The sequence below is a fragment of the Dipodomys ordii genome, unplaced genomic scaffold (genome assembly GCF_000151885.1).
Source record: "Dipodomys ordii isolate 6190 unplaced genomic scaffold, Dord_2.0 Scaffold25, whole genome shotgun sequence".
Lineage (NCBI taxonomy): Eukaryota > Metazoa > Chordata > Mammalia > Rodentia > Heteromyidae > Dipodomys > Dipodomys ordii.
Genome location: NW_012267241.1, coordinates 11,630,448 through 11,648,146, shown reverse-complemented (window position 1 = coordinate 11,648,146; position 17,699 = coordinate 11,630,448). Strand labels below are relative to the sequence as shown.

The following is a 17,699-nucleotide window of genomic DNA, read 5'->3' as shown; positions in this document are numbered from 1 at the left end:
GGCTGGACAATAATCTTTCCATGTACACTTCCAGTATAGCTGAAATGAAAGGCAAAAGTCATTGTGCCCAGTCCTCTACAAACTTTTTGCCCAGACCAATCTCAAACCATGATCTCCATCTCCAAGACAGCTAGGATCACAAATGTGAATGGCCATGCTTAACTGATCTCATTTATTAAGGAGTGTACAGTCCAACTGGTATGTGAAGGAAGACATGTATGTCCACAAGAAGAAATTGAATGAATAGTAATGACATGTGCCAAATGAACATGATATACAGTAAGTATATCAAGAGACCAGTGGGGGCAGCAGAAGACCTGCACGTTTCAACCCAAAGACAGGCTGAAAAGCAGCATGTGCTGAGGGAGGCAACTCAAGTGAGATAAATGGTATAAATGTAAAATATCCAGTGTGATCAGGAAGCTGTGACTAATGTATCTCAGGTGAATGGCTCTTCAGAGTAGAAAGACTGAAGAATTAGGCTAGAACTCACAAAGGCCTTAAACAACAAGGTAAAGAATCCCCAAAGAGAGCTGAAGAAATAGCCAAGTGAAACATTCCTCTGTGAAGACTGATTTGACAGAACTATTCACAGAGGGTTTAGGGAAAGACTGGAACTTGGTCTACTAATGGAAGAATACAACTAGGTAAAGTCATGTATGTGATCAAACAATGCACAAATTTGTTTCTTTGCAGTTTGGGACAAAGACAGAGATAGAGCCTGCTAAAAGTAGTGTAGATTTCCCCTGTTGTGAGAACTTCCTGGAGACTGTCTGGAGGCTACGTGTCATTCTTCACTCCTTTGAAAACTGGCATCACTCCTATTACCTGACTCCCAATCTCACAAATGAGTATCTTTGGCAGTTCAATATTTCCCTTTTTCCATGAAGGCTACTCAATCAGGAGGTGAGGTATTATAAATCTAGAAGAAAAAATTTAAGTCATACAAATTCTCACAGAAATTCCCTAAGTATTTTTTGAATAAGAAGAATATTTTGAGAAGCTCATTCCAGCAATCAAAACTTCTGAGAGGGGCTGAGAAGGTGGCTCAGTGGTAGAGTGCTTGCCTTGCATGCCAGAGGCCCTGGGTTCGATTCCTCAGCACCACATAAGCAAAAAGAAAAAAGCCAGAAGTGGCGCTGTGGCTCAAGTGGTAGAGCACTAGCCTTGAGCTGAAGAGCTGAGGGACAGCGCCCAGGCCCAGAGTTCAGGCCCCACGACCAGACCAAAAAAAAAAAAAACTTCTGAGAATCCAAAAGAGCACCAAATTTCATTGTACAAAGATCATTTTCTACTATTTTAGCAAGGACATTTTCCAAACAGACAACCTGATAGGCATTTTAGAAACTGGCAGTCTAGTGCTAAGCAATTTATAGTTAGTTGGTTAAAATGTTCTGCTGTAACTAAATTAAAAATGAAGATGAACAAAAAAGAGTTATGGTCCTTTATAGAATGAACTGTAAGTGTCAGCGTGAAGTGTAAGGTAAATTATGTACATATTTTCTTTTTTTAATTTAGTTTTATTGTCAAGTTGATGTACAGAGGAGTTATAGTTACAGTAACATACGCAACATAGTGAGTATATTTCTTATCAAACTTGTTTTAGTGCACTTAGAAGCTACTAATATTGAAAGTTTATTCAAACCATTTAAGATATCCCAAGTTCAGTTTGGGCCATAGAATGTGCTCAATAAATTTGAAGTCACTAAGCTGAATAGAATTTAAAGGGAAAACAAGATAGCTGTCACATGCATTAGAGAAGAGAGGTCCTCTCCATTGCTGTGTTCTAAAGGTCTAGTTGACAAGAACAACACATCTAGGTACCTGAATTTCCAATACTCCTAAAACCAGACTATAACATTCACTCATGAAAGGCACCTTTTGGAATCACTGTATCAGTGTTATTCACAAAGACAATGTTCAAGTTGTACACAGATCTGCTTGAAGATCAGATGTTCACTACACATGCTGATTTTAATCCAAGACTGCAAAGTTCTTTGTGGTTGTAAAAATTTTCATCTTACAAATATCTAGCTGCCTTAATTAGAAATATCCACAACAAAATGAGTCTGAGATTTTACTCACTGATTTAAAAAGTGTTTGGTTCTTGTTTTTTGAAGTCATTGTGTTATCTAGTTTAGAGACAGTTCCTGTTTCTACTTATGAAGGAAAAGCATGAACTCTCTAAGTCTCCTTTCTCCTTTCTTACCTGTTCCTGCCCCTTGAGAGGTATCTTACCTGCATAATGTACTGGAATCTCTATCTTTGGCCCAATGACATAGTGGCCCTCCTCCAGGCTGTGGGCAGTGATGGTGGTCCACTGACGACATGAATGGATCAGAAGATAGTCATTCTCTCGCAACCCTTCTATGCATTCTCCTAGAAAACAAACAATTTTATGTAAGAAAATTGTAATTCACATCTCCTTACTCATGCTTTGCAATAAAATCTCTTAAGGTAAAACTTGATATGCAGAATCTGATAACTAATAGTAAGGTAGAAAAAGTCTACCCTTGATTTAAAAAAAAAAAAAAGTAAAAGTATTCCATACCAAGTTGAAAAATGGACACAGGATTTCATAAAAATGTTTTCTATATATCTGCCAAATACTTCACTGTACTGAACGGTTAATTTCAATGGTAATTTTTAAAAGTACGAACAGTGCATTAGGTACTGTTTTGAACATATGTGTGTATGTATATATATTTTCATATATATTCATGTACGTATATATTCATATATTTTATGTAATAAAAACTTTTTGAAGTAGTTACTGTTCCTCCTTTACAGGTAAGAAAGAAAAATCATGGTCCAGAATATTAGGTAACATGTCTAAACTCACAGATTTAAAAAGCAGAAAATGATATATTTTTTCTTTTTTTCTTCTTGGTCGGTTGTGTGGCTTGAACTCAAGGCCTGGGTACTGTTACTGAGTTCTTTTGCTCAAGGCTAGCACTCTATCATGTTGAGCCATCATGCCACTTTTGATTTTCTGGTGGTTAAATGAAAGTAAGATTCTCATGGCCTTCCCTCCCAGGCTGGCTTTGAGTCACGATCCTCAGATCTCAACCTACTGAGTAGCTACACAGGTGTGAGCCACTACTTCCCGGAAAAAGTGAGAATTTAAAGTGGGAATTATTTAGGCCCGTAACTTCTTTTAATCACTATAATAAATAATAAGCTGTGACTCTGTTGAAAGAATACTTGGACTCAAATGTGTATATTTCCTTTTAAATATGTCTGCCAGCTCTCTCTGGACTTATCCCAAACCTCCCAATCAATTAAATATAATGAAGTTTTATAGCATCCAAATGAAATTATTTTTCATTTTAATATTCTCTTAAGTACCTTTCTGGCCTTTGAACTGATAAGAAACTAGTTTAAAAGAGAAATCCACTCCCTAAAATGTAAAAGATGTTTTTCATATGCTGACATAATCCATCCCATTAATTCAGGGTTAGTTATCTGAAATGTTCCATGAAATACCTGAAAAGACTAATTCCTTCATACAGAAAACACCTTCTTATTTTTATACTAACTTTATTATAGTAATTAAGACTTATTAGTAAGATAATACTGTGTTTTGAAATGGCATTTGCAGATCTCTTTAGAATAAAAAGATTCAGTACTTTTCCAATTAATAGAGAAGGCAATAATGGACAACTTTGACTATTCCAACTATAAACTAAATTTTTTCCAAATCAATAAATGCAACCATGTTTAAAACAGCCTTAATACAAGAATATTATATCTTTGTGGTAGAAAATACAGTGAAATGTTTTGTCTTTTGAAGAAAGTGGGGGGGGGACAAACTGAACTGAAGGTAGAGATACATGAGCAGGAATGGAAGGGCCTAATTATTCATTAAAGGGTTGTTCCAAACCTCATTCCTCTGCCCTTCATGCTTTAGAAAGATTGGGCTTTTCTTGAAGACATCTCCAAGGGGCCACTATTATTTAAGAGCCAGCTCTTTTCTTTCCTCAAGAATGTTAGGGTAAGATGGAAATCAGCCAGAAGCTGCATGGTAAGCTTTCCACTCCTGCCATCCCCAGGAGAGGGCAGGGATATAGTAGGCAGAATAGTTATAAACACCAGAATGGGTGTGTGGGAGGCGGGAGGAAGGGGGTACTGGGGGGGGGAAGTTCAGCACACCTGATCTTATTAGTATCATGCCACTCACTACTGAATGATCTTGGCCAGATCAAATCTGCTTTTCACTTAGGATGTAGTTCCTGTTTCACAGGTAATATATAGTAACAGAGAACAGAAAATGTTTAGCACCAAGTCTGGCAAATTAGAATTAATTAGGAAACATGAGCTATTAACTTTATTGTAACTGGTTTTCCCTAAAATTTAATCCTTATGTAAACATTGTAATTTAGGTCAAGTTATCCTTTAACAGGTTACAAAATGACCTTCAGAACAGTCAAGAAACTCAGTCACTCAGCTAGCAAGTGGCACAAAATGATTTTAGTGCCCATCTACATTTTTCTTCATCTTTTTGTCAATGCACTATCCTGTGCCTCACAGAACAATGACAATAACCCAAGAAACAGGAAGAAGCTAATCTTCACATGTGTATTTAACTCATTCCCTCAAGTAACATGACAAGCCTGGATCTAAACATTAATATTTGTCAGTGAGCAAAACAAAGTGCTTAATATCCAACAGGGAGGAGGAGACAGCTGATAACAGACAGCAAAAGAATGATTACATTACAAACTAAATAGAAGATGAGAGGTCCAAAGAAAAACTAAATATATGGGAAGGGAATTTTGTATTTGTTATTTAAAGGTATTTTTCATTCAACTGTCCAGCAAACATCTACTTTTACTCAGTATTTTTATTCAACAGGAATGGAGGAGTCAGAAAAATGTAATGAATACTTGGCTCCCAAATTGAAGTCCACATTCTCAATATTGCAGTATGCTTATGAATAATATTATGTAAGGCAGGGCAAAACCCATGCTGGCTGAGAGGACAAAATATCTCAAGTAGAGATGGGGACTTCAGCAGAAAAGATGAAGGAAAGCATTAAGGGAAAATATAGCAACTGGGATGTTCCTCCTCAGATGAGAGGGAGCAATGGGGAGCCATTGAAGGATAGAGGAATGACCAGATCTCTGCTTTAGGAAAATTAATCTGATAGTAGTACAAAAGATGGATCGAAGTAAGAAGCCAGAGCCATGAAGCATATGCATGGCTCAAGGTAGAATACATTGCCATTCAGGGAAAAGAGAAAAATGTCATTCTCTCCAACTAAATGGTTGTATCATAAAAGCTGTTTTAATTTTATTCCACAGTGGGCTCTAAGGAGGCAGCCATGAAACAATTGTAGTCAAGTTAATCAAGATGAAAATTTAATGTTAAATGCTACTGCTTGCTCTTGTAGTAAGCATTCTGGCAAGAGGATTCGGAATGATTTTCAAAGCCAGAACGTAGTGAAAAAACAACAAAAAAAAAAACCCCAATGCCTTCTTTTTAGCTTACATCTTTTTAATATTTTTAAAAAACTGAACCTGTGTCTGCTTTAGGCAAAGTAAGTTTAATAAAAATTGTCTAGAAATAAAGGTTAAAATATCCTAGGGTAGGCCACTCATAAACTATGATAGCACATTAAACAAGTTCAGAAAGTAAACAGTATTGTGATATAATTGTCCTTTTGTGTAACTACTATGTATAACATACTGAAATGTATATATTTTGCTCATGGATATAGTAACAAGAAGTCTAAAAGAATGGTTTGTTAAATTCCAAAATATGTGAGCACCATCCTGAGATCTGGCATGTTAGCATGATGCTGGGACATACTTTATTTCCCTATTTTGACCCTTTTATTTTTACATTCCTGCTTTAAAAAACAAACAAACAACTTTTTAACACTACTTTAACTTCAGAGTAATCTGCTTTAAACAAGATTCAACATCAAAATCCAAAATAAGTATTTGTAAGCTGGACATAAAGAACTGAGTAACTTGTCTTTCTGATCTTTGGTCCAAAATATTCTTTGGAGTCAACTTTCTTGTTACCTTCTCTCAATGTTTGCGCTAAAGGTTGGCTATAAAGTAATACTGCTGACCTATTCTCCTTTTCTCTCTTCTTTACAGTGTTTCACATTTCTCAAAGGCTCAATCAGAGACAACTCCCCAATCCATATTACCAACTGTTAATTTTTACTCTAAAAACTATTCTGGCTTTGTATTTTCTACATATTTCTAACTGGATGTCATAGTGTCATTTGTTATGCATCTTACATTCATCCAATAGATACTTATCGAGAACCAACTGTACTGAAAGACCTAGCAGTACACCACAGTGGACCAAGTAAGTACCTACCCTCACAAAGCTATCATTATTTCATTCTTCTAATTTATGGAAATATTATTATTGATAGAACTCTTTAAATACACTAATCAACTGTTCTGCTCACGTGCCTCAACAGTTCCCACTCCTTCCTTGGCCCAGTGCTTGAGGGCTGTGATCTAGTTCCAAAGGAATCTATTGCCTTATGTCTTAATCTAGAGCCCAACAAGACTGTTCTCTGTTTACCTATTGTCTGCACTGTCACACAACTGGGCCCTCTTCTCACCATCATTCCTCTGCTATACTGTTTCTCTACCTTCCAACCTTGAGACACAGCCCTCTCATCCTGTTTGTTCTTAAAGATCAGCTCCAGTGTCACGGGCATTGTATTCCTGACTAGAATCCTAATTGTATTTAAGCTTATATTTCCATGTTGAATTTATAAACTTTTTAAGGTATGAACACAAGACACGTAGGTCAACTTATTAATGCTGTACATTAACATGTAAATGAAATTACAATAATACAAAAAGAGTTGAAGTTATCAGAATGTTTCCCCCTTTTAAAACTGGTGCAGCTGGGCAATGGTGGCTCCTGCATGTAATCCTAGCTACTTGGAAGGATGAGAGTGTAGTTTGAATAATCCATAATAGTCTTATCTCTAATTAACCACCAAAAAGCCTGAAGTGGAGCTCTGGCTCAGTCTTGAAAGAAAAGAGAAAGGACAGTGCCCAAGCTCTAAGTTCAAGCCCCAGTAGTAGCATAACCAACAACAACACTGAAACTCTAGTGCATATGTTTTCCAAATTTAAGAAACATAACTGTAAGGGTTAAGGAGCAGAGGCATTCAGAAGTATAAACGAAAGCTTCTTAAATCATTCCATCTTACTAATGCCAAGAGCAATGCAACAGAGTAACCCAGACTCACTCCCTTTCAGTTTTGTTGTGCTGTTTAAAGACTGTAATAGCTTTACTTAGAATATCTCCCCTATACTGAGTATTACTTACAGTGCTCATAACTATTTTAGCTTTGTACATCATTACAGTTGAATAAGATTTACTGTGTAACTACAGTGCCTGTGTAACTTAGAATAGTTCTGAATCAGTCCAAGTAGTTATATAACTAACATCTTTCATAGTAGTCAGACCTCTACTAAAACATGAAGACGAGGTACAGTCTGAATATCCCTAATTTAAAAAAAAAGTTAAAGGATCAACATGATGTTGTAGTGGAAATTTCCACCCTTGTGCTCATGTGAGCACTTCACACTAAAAATAGTATCCAAAATTGCTTTTAGAAGTCCAGAGCTGGTAGCTCATGCCTATAATCCTGGCTACTCAGGAGACTGAAATATGAGGATCACAGTTTGAAGCCAGCGTGGGCAAAAAAGTCCATGAGACTCTTATCTACAATAAACTACTCAGAAAAAACCAGAAGTGACACTGTGGCTCAACTGGTAGAGTACAAGCCTTGAGCACAAAGAGGCTCAGAGACAGTGCCCAGGCCCTGAGGTCAAGCCCCAGGACTGACCCCTCAAAATTGCTTTTAGACTGTGTACAAGAACCTAAACAAAATTCTATGTTTAGTCTTAGATCTCATCCCCTAAATATATTTGCAAATATTCCAAAATCTAGAAAAAAATTATATATGTATCTACCTGAATGACTTATTTGCTGATAGTAAACCTTCTAGTTTACTTCTACTAAGTTTTCTCTTAATGTTGAGATGAATCCAGAAAATAAAAGACAAATATTCACATTGCTTTTGTTGTTGTTGTTGTTGTTTGCTACTCTTAAGTTACAAAGAATACACCCTGGTTAGCAGAACAAAGAAAAGGCCAAATATATGTGGCTTTAGTAAATTAAAATATTTTTATTTTCTACACTTGTGTTCTTTATTCTTTGTGGTATTTCATACCACACTTACAGCTTACAGCTGTATCTCTACAGATACTATCTTTTTTTTGTTTTTGGGTCCGGTCGTGGGGCCTGAACTCTGGGCCTGGCCACTGTCCCTCAGCTCTTCAGCTCAAGGCTAGCGCTCTACCACTTGAGTCACAGCGCCACTTCCGGCTTTTTTTTCTTTTTGCTTATGTGGTGCTGAGGAATTAAACTCAGGGCCTCAGGCATGCAAGGCAAGCACTCTACCACTGAGCCACCTTCCCAGCCCCAGATACTGTCTTTTAATCCTTGTAACACACAGAATACAAATATATGCCCTTATATTGCTAATTAATTTTTCTGTCAAAAGTATACTTTATTACTGATTAGCATGGTTCCTTCTCAGCATCTTAGGAGAACCCTGTCCACAGTGTTCCCTCAAATATTTGTTGCAAGAGTAGTAAATCCCCATTAAAATAATCAGATTCATTAGTGTTTGTGAAACAAGAATCTGACTGACTGAAGTTGCTATTGTTTTTTATCAGATGATTCTTATGTCTAGCTAGATTATACTAACAATTGGTCAATTAATAGATGATATTTATGCTGTTTATCATTTATATAATTTGAGTTATCCTTGCTACTTAATTAAACACAAAAGTTAATTAAGTTAGTAATACTGTAATTATATTGTACTTATAATTTCTTTTTATAATGGTTATTGTAAAGGTGATATACAAAGGGGTTACAATTACATCAGTCAGGTAATGAGTACATTTCTTTTTGAACAGTGTCACCCTTTCCCTTGCTTTCTCCCAGCTTTTTTCTCCCATCTCTTCCCCCAGAGTTGTATAATTCATTTTCAACACAGTGTCTAGTGAGTACCACTCCTGCATTTGTTCACTCTTTGTTCTACCATTTATTTCTGTGCTCCCCTCGGACCTTCCCCAAAACAAACTTACATACAAGACAAAAGATACAGAAGAAAAAAAATAACAAAAAGCTCCTTGTTTCCATTTCTGGAGTTCATTTAGATAAATATCACTTTATATGATCGTATGTATAATTTCTTATTGTTAATACAAAACACATTAGTTGAACACTACATGTTCACTTGATCTTACAATCCTTTTCATGTTTAAAGGAGCCAAACCACTGTATTTCTCTCACAACCTAAAAAAAAATATTTAAAATACCTTCCACACTAGGAGCTAGCTGATTAGTAAACAAGTACAAGAGATCACATTGCTGGATGCCCTTGCTGCTACCGTTGCCACATCATCGAGTTCTAGCCAATGATGTGTGAGTAGCCATGACATTTCCACATCCTGTCCTGGTCTTACCCATAAAAGCAACTCACAAGCTAGCATCTACGCTTTTTCCTCCACTCATGGCTAAATACTGATTCTCAGAAACATCTTGGAACAAGGTGAAGACTGCTGCCAGTTGTATGGATTCCTTAATTTATCCATAGTAGAATAAACCAGCCACCCTGTCCTGACAACACACTGGATTGCTATGTGAGAAATATCCTTCCACTGTGAAAGTATGCCACGGATGGTCAACATTCCCTTTTTTGTTGTTACAGTCATGAGCCTACCTGAACTGAAACATCTGTAGACAAAAACTCAGCACCTGCAGTCTCCTGACTACCATAATTCTTCATAAATACCAACTTGCCTTCATGTCCCAAAAGTAGCTTAGAGTCATAAATCCCTGTCTTCATTCTTACATTTTTTTTATAAATTGAGGAATACAATTAAATGTAATTTAGTTAGTAGCTTAAAAAAATTTCCAATGTATGAGGTCCTAGTGGTTTACTGTCTCCCAGACAATCAAGAATAGAATTCAACATTGTGGTAGTAGTCTCTGTCCCAAGGGACTACAATCCAAATGATGTGGGAAGGAAGGGGATGTGCGGAGGAGGAGATGAAGACATGACATCACAGCAAACTGCTGGGGAAGACTCAAAGAGCAATCACAAGATAAAAACCTACACTGTTTTGTCTGCAATGCAAAGGCAGTAGGGCATTCCAAAGAGGAAACAACAGAAGGGAAGCAATTCCTAAGAAGTAATTGGCAACTTTTAAGATGGAGAAACTATAAAGCAATCTGGTAGGATATGGTTAAAAGAAATCACTAAAGCACAGGTAATAATTTTAAATCAATGGGAACTGAAGAACTCAAAGCTCCAGAAAGAAAAGAATGCCATTAGCTTAATAGTTGAAGTATTATAATGTGTAGGATTGGAGAGAAAGGAATGGCCACCAGAGCAAGATAAAACTTAATGGGTGCTTAAAATTATTAGCCACACATATTAAGCCATCTAAAAATGTAATTATTAGTCCCCAAATTCCTCAGGTCACACATTCTCTCAGGCATCTCAAATTGTACAGAATTAGTGTCTTCTTTTAAAATTTTTGTAGTATTTATAAATTATCTTGTGCTATTTGACATTTCATGGGTTTATCATGTTTCTATGGTTAAGCTGTGGCATTCTAGGGACTGATTCCTTGCTGGACTTTCACTGTCCTGTTTCCAGACAAGAGTCAATCACCTACCTGCTATCAATAAACAACCAATGGCTTAGGTCTCACATACTCAGTTAGGTACTGATGGAATTAAAGATATTTGCCTCCTTTTCATCTTACATAAGACAAATCTAAGAGCAATTCTGTTTTCTCAGACTTCTTCTTATATTCCCAATAGATGATTAGTGCTCAATATGTTATTATTTCAGATTAACAGGAAACTTTTCATTAAATTGGGTTTGCCACAGTAATTTCTATTAGTTTTTTTGTTCTTATAATTCATTTTTAACTACAGTATGGAAAAGTTAGCAGATGTCCAGCATTATACCGTTCACTTGTCTTCAATAACAATCCCTTATATTAACAGGGCACATGGCTGTCCAGAATACAGAATGTTGTTACCAGCTCCCATAGTCATTAGGTGTAACAACATAACTAAGTAATAGGAAGATGTAATGGTTTGCTGCTTCTGGACTATTTCTATAAATAGAATATAAAACATATGGCTTTTCATGTCTAGATTATTTTCTTGGCATAATGATTTCAGGGTTAATCTACATTATAGCACATATCAGTAATTTTTTATTGCTAAATAATTATGCATGGCTATTATCAACTTTTATTTATTAATTTATTATTTTAACAAGTGGCTCTACCACTTGGGTGACTCTTCTAATCCCTTTTAGTGTTGATTATATTCTAGCTAGAGTCTCTCACTTTATTGCTCAGGCCAGCCTGAACTACAATTCTCCAGTGCTTCCTCTCTATGCTGGGATGAAAACAGGCACCCTGTACACAGCCACTGGTTGAAATAGCGTCTTGCGAACATTTTTTTTCCTTGTCTGGGTAGGCCTCAAACTATAATCTCCCAATCTCTACCTCCCAGGTAGCTAAGATTATAGGCTTAGGCCATGCAAGTTCCTTAGACTATTTTTACTTTGAGTGCCTATACATAAAATAGATGGGAATTCCTCTGTATACCCCATCTAGACCATTAGCTCCATTATCTCCTTTTGTGTTTGTATTCCACAACACAACATTGCTGGGCAACATAGTAGGTGTGTAAAAATAAATGCTGTCAAGTGAATAATCTTGGGTAAAAGTTGAAAAATAGTGACATCAAGCAAATCTAAATATAAATTAAATACTTGGTATTATTCAATATTTAAGTTCCTCAAAGAAAGCAGAGTACTTTTACAAGTACTTTCTTCTATTGATATCTCTCTCCTTACCCTAAATAACATCAATATATCTACATTGTCTAAGGTTGTATTTTTGGATGAATACTTTTTCACAGGCTTAAAAACTATAGTAACCTTGAGTTCTACTCAAGTCAAAGAATTGTGTTTTCAAGTTTTATTCTTTACTTTGAATTCTCAGTAAGAAAAGAAGGAAATGGAGATTGATTTAGACAAATCAATAAAGTGGTAATATGCTCAAAGAACTCCATGGTGCAATCTAAACAAAAATGGGATATATGATCCAAAGAGAATAAAAAATGAGTAGGGATATATATTCCCTCTTTTAAAATGAACTCTTGAACAAAGGACTCCTTTTTTAACAGTAGATTTACTAGGAATTATACCTAATAGATTCCTGCCATATGAAACGGAAGTATGCCAACTTAAGTCAAACCTGAAACTTTATGCTTGGAGATACGGAACCATACCTAACATTCAAAAGATAAAAATCCTATTCAAAACAATTCTTAGAAAAATAGGTGACCAACTATAGTTCCAGTACTTTACAACATCTGCAATATACTAAATCTCTCAGCAAAGTGACCAGTATGTACCACAAGATATTCCAAGAAGGCGAGGAAGGGCCTCAGTATTATATAAGAAAGTTCTTCTTTGAAAATCAATTAAATTATAATATATGAATATTCTTTTAGTAAGTCAGATACATGCAGTTTGTCCTCCAGCAAACTTCAGTAGGATAATGAATTGATTTGTGCAGCATGCATTTTTGACTGTGTGAGTAGATGTGCATACAGACTGAGTGACCCACAAAAGCTGGCCAAGGGTCACCTCAGGCTCACCAGGTATCAAAGGCCAAATGACCATTATTTTAAGTAGTTGTACAAAGGGTTTTCAACTCAACATGTTACTTTATAAAGACAATGCATCTTGATCAGTTTTTCTGAGTGATAATTTTGAGTGGCACAGTACCAATTAAATTTGAAATGGTTTATGCTAAGATAGAGCACTTTCATTCGATAACTGACAAAATGTACACAAAATTCCCAATCACTTTGTAGCAACAGAAAATACAGAAGCCAACTTCCCATTGTATATCTCAATGTAGTACCAAAGCTATTGCGAGTGACAGCTAGGTGAATACCAGGAAGAACTATTCAGCTGGCTTTGAAGTCTGAGTGCTGACTGTGAATCTCCACGTTGTGCTCCTCATAGTGGCAGTTTTCTCATCTGAAATGTGAGAATAATACCTCTTTCATAAACTATCATGAATATTAAATGAGAAAGCCAGTAGGGGCATTCTTCAGATCATAAATGCCACATAAGTGCCAACTGCTAAAAAAAAAAAAAGGTTAGTTTACACTGTGCTTCCCCTATCCCCCCCCCCATCATGAAAACCAATCACTTGTTGCTTTAAGAGTACTAGAAAAAGAGGTTTGGGCTAATACCAAAGAATGACTCAGGATAAGAAGGGTGGAAGTATACTGTTTAAATATGAAAATAGAACAATAAAACCTGTTGAAATAGTTTTAAGAAGGAGGTATGGGAGAGTAATACAGGAAGTGAGACTGATTTGAATGTGTTGTACACAGGTATAAAATGTCATACTGAAATCCTCCTCCTGTAACTAATTACACTAATAATGATTGTTTAAAAAGCTAGTCATCACTTGATTTGTTCTGTTTATCCTTACCTCTTTGTGTTGTGACTCTAGAAACTGCACCAGCATTAAGGAAAGGGAAAAAAAGTAGGTATTATTTGAATATTTACCATTTTAGGATCTCCTTAGGCCTATTGCCAATGAAATAATATAAACATTTTTCTCAAATGAGGTGACATGTACTATTTATATATTCAAAGAAATGGGCATCTTATTAAAGTTTAATGTATGTTAAACACAGAAACGTTAAGCCTTAGAGATCATCTAAATTCAACCTTTTCTCCAAAGAAGATTTAAGGAAATAAAGAATACCAGGCGGGCTGGGAAGGTGGCTCAGTGATAGAGTGCTTGCCTTGCATGCATGAGGCCCTGGGTTCAATTCTTCAGCACCACATAAGCAAAAAGAAAAAAGCCGGAAGTGGTGCTGTGACTCAAGTGGTAGAGCGCTAGCCTTGAGCTGAAGAGCTGAGGGACAGCACTCAGGCCCAGAGTTCAGGCCCCATGACCGGACCCAAAAAAAAAAAAAAAAAGAATACCAGGCATGGTGGTAACATACATGCCTATAATCTCAGGTAATCGAGAAGTGAAGTATCACAGTTCAAGACCAGGCAGGACAAAAAGTTAGAAAGACTCCATGTCAACCAAGAAAGCTGGTGTGTTGTTGCATGCCTGTATTGAGGAAGAGGTAAAAAGACACAACCTAAGACTGGGCTTGACCACAAACACAAGACCCTACTGAAACAAAAGGAACAGAGGCATGTCTCAAGTGCCTACTAAGTGTAATGTCCTGAGTAAAAACCCCAGTACTGCCAAGAAAAGAAAGCAAACCCGTAAGTTATGGTATTTAACACAGAAACTTTAAGTTTCATATGTTGTACCTGACTACAGGTTATATAGTTACCTGTTAAAAAAAAATAGAACCAGATTTGCATGTCCCACAGGGATATTTTTATATGCTAAATGCTACAATACTTAAACTGAAGACAATTGCTTAGTTTGTGACAATTAATACAAAATATATTGTAACTAATATATCACAGTGTAATTTTACCTAGGAACCCATCTTTTAGGAGAGAAACCATATTTACTTCCAAAAAAAATTTTTTTTGGGTCCAGTCATGGGGCCTGAACTCTGGGCCTGGGTGCTGTCCCTCAGCTCTTCAGCTCAAGGCTAGCACTCTACCACTTGAGCCACAGTGCCACTTCTGGCTTTTTTCTTTTTGCTTATGTGGTGCTGAGAAATCGAACCCAGGGCCTCAGGCATGCAAGCCAAGTGCTCTACCACTGAGCCAACTTTCCAGCCCACTTCTAAATTTTTTTTAAAAACTAAGATACTAGGGTAAGATTAAAAAATGAGAAACAAGAAAAAAAATTAGGGATGTGCCCCAGGTTACACATCAGTATGGTATGGGTTTGGTTAACAAATTAATTTACCAGAAGCCAAGACACATTTAAAACCAAGCCAAAACAAAATGAATTCTAAAATAGCATTCACTATACTGAGATACTGTATATATTTGGAATCAGATGAAATCATTTTCTCTCAGCATACATAATCTTATGTGTTAAATAAGGATTTTAAAATAAAGCTTTAAAGCAGAGCTTTCTATTGCTATCAACTTACATATAAATAAAACTTGTAAACATCAGATGTTTTACCCACTTTCCTTTGTGAGACATCCTTACAACATTCTCTTAATTCAGCATGTTGTCAAATAGTACTTATTAAGCACTATTCTCGGTAACTAAAACAGAACATTCCCTTGTTCTGTGTTGTAATTTGGCACAGACAAAATCCACAGAGGCCAGCCTTCCAAAGGGTATATCAGAACTGTTCTAAAGAAAGATCACAACACTAAGGCCCAAGGAAAAGGCACTTAAAATTCTGTACAGTCCTAATTTAGTGTTTGTGATTGAGTAAAGGGTCAAATACATGATCACTTGGCTCCTTCCCCTCCACTATTTAACCCACTATGTGGGTTAGAGTACATTAACTGGTTATTAGTTATGAATTTGTCTGTATTTATGGATAGGAAGCACAAGTAACTCAACCAGTTTACTAAACTATCACATGGCACAAATTTTATTTGAAATTTTTCCCATTGACAATTGTGCACATTTCATGAAGCAGGTGTTCCTGCTTTGTAAGTATAGTTTACTTTTTCTGGTTATTCCAATGATACCAATTTGAACACTGAATGGAAAACTCTGCCTCTGTAGTTTGATAATTGATGAAAGAAAAGTCTCTTTTAAAAGTACAATAATTGATTTGTCTCCTGTACTATTTCATAATCTTCAACACAGGAGTTAGAAAGTATCCAGATATAAAAGATGGCGCAAGATAAAGTGATCATTTTGAAGCCAATTGCCAGTTAATTGTGTGATGACTGTAAGTCAACAAATATTCAAGTGAAGGAACTCAGTCCTCTCCTAAGAGAATATATGGAACAGTAAATCTGACTTATTCCTCTTTTGTAAGAAGCATAAAGAGAAAGTGAACAATTTCTCAGCATTCCTTTCATGAAACCCTTCACATATCCAAAACAGTTTTTAAGTAGCCTCTTAAATTTATCTTAGAAAAGAATATATGAGAAAGAGGAACTCCTTTATTCTTTCCTTATGGGTCTTACTCTGTGTGTGTGTGTGTGTGTGTGTGTGTGGTTGTTTTTAATAATCCTTTAATTGCTTCTGTTGCTCTTCCTTAGACCTTTTCTAGTTTTCTTTCTTTAATTTTAGAGCACAAAAGAGAATGTAAAATGTTCAATTAAGGCCCACTAAACAAATGGCAAAGCAGGATTATTTTATTGTTCTTAAAAACAGTATTCTTTTACTAACATTAAAATACATAACAGGTTTACATCTATATAAGGCTCTTCCCCTAAGTTCACTGATGAGAAAAACTCAAGTTCAAAGAAGAAAAATAGCCAGCTCAAAGTGACTCTGATAGTAAATGACAGAGCTGGAGGGAAGGCCAGGAGTGCCTGCCTCTTTGGCTCTATGTGGGCAACGAGAACTTGATTCTGAAATGATGACAATGTGATAGGAAAGGTGGCTGTGGTCTGGACACAAGGACTATATTATTATGTTCTGTCACATCCCAAGCATTTAAACTAGACATATGGAGATAAGTGATACTCAGTTTAAATTTAAACATCTAACATTGGTGAAAGAGAAAAACAGGCACTAAACTCACTTAGACAACTAAAATGACTCACAAATATTTCCAATTTTCCTTCCAACCATAAAAAATGTGACCTTTCAGAAATGCCACATCATTTATAGCTACATTAAAGCTAAATTTTCTAAAATTGAACGTTAAATACTTTGTAGGTCTCAAAAAAGTTCCAACATACAACAGCATGAGTAAAGGAAAGGGACTGTGGCCTGGGGGACTTAAATATAATTGCACAAAAGAGTATAACTATATATGGAGGAAGAACATATTATAGGGCTCTAAAAATGGTAATGGGTTATTTCAGCACAAAGGGAAGTCATCCCTTTAAAAAAAATATCATACTATTAGAATGCAGTGATCTCTGAGAGCCAGAGCAGCCACACTTTGGCAACTAACATATGAAAATGGTTGAAAACCTGTATTGGCAAGTTTGATCAATTTTGTAACCTTCTTGAAGGCCACACACCATTAGAGGCTTTAATTATAATAAGCTGGTAAATTTAAACACAGAATTGGAATAAATGTCTCTTGGGTGTCCTTTCTAGTTTAATCCTTCTCCATTAAATAAATGGCAACTCATTCTCTAGAGGGGAAATTCTAGACACTACAGCATGCCAAATGCTTGGACTTCCTGGACACAGCTACATGGGTGACCCATGATGAGCTATCAGACCATCATCGATCCTTTCTGTTCTTTCAGTCCAGTGTTGCATTCTTGCTCTTGGATTCCGGTCTCAATTATATTCTCCCTTTGGAACTAAGCAATTCATTTGTTTTGTAACATTTGAATCCTCATAAATATTTACATTTTTAAAAAAGCATTTATGAACCCAGGTGCCAGTGTCTCGTGTCTATAATCTCTGCTACTCAGAGTATGAGATCTGAGTATCAAATTTGGAGACAGCCTGAGCAGAGAAATCTAAGGGATTCATCTCCAATTTACCAGGGGG

General features: G+C 36.2%; 1 protein-coding gene across 1 annotated transcript in view; it reads right to left on the bottom strand.

Moving 5' to 3' along the window:
- Garem (GRB2 associated, regulator of MAPK1) overlaps nt 1–17,699 on the bottom strand; it is a 174,409-nt gene that overhangs the window by 114,013 nt on the left and 42,697 nt on the right. Inside the window, exon 2 of the mRNA XM_013014792.1 lies at nt 2,239–2,379. Coding sequence (XP_012870246.1) covers nt 2,239–2,379 — 141 coding nt within the window. The remainder of the gene's footprint in view (nt 1–2,238; nt 2,380–17,699) is intronic.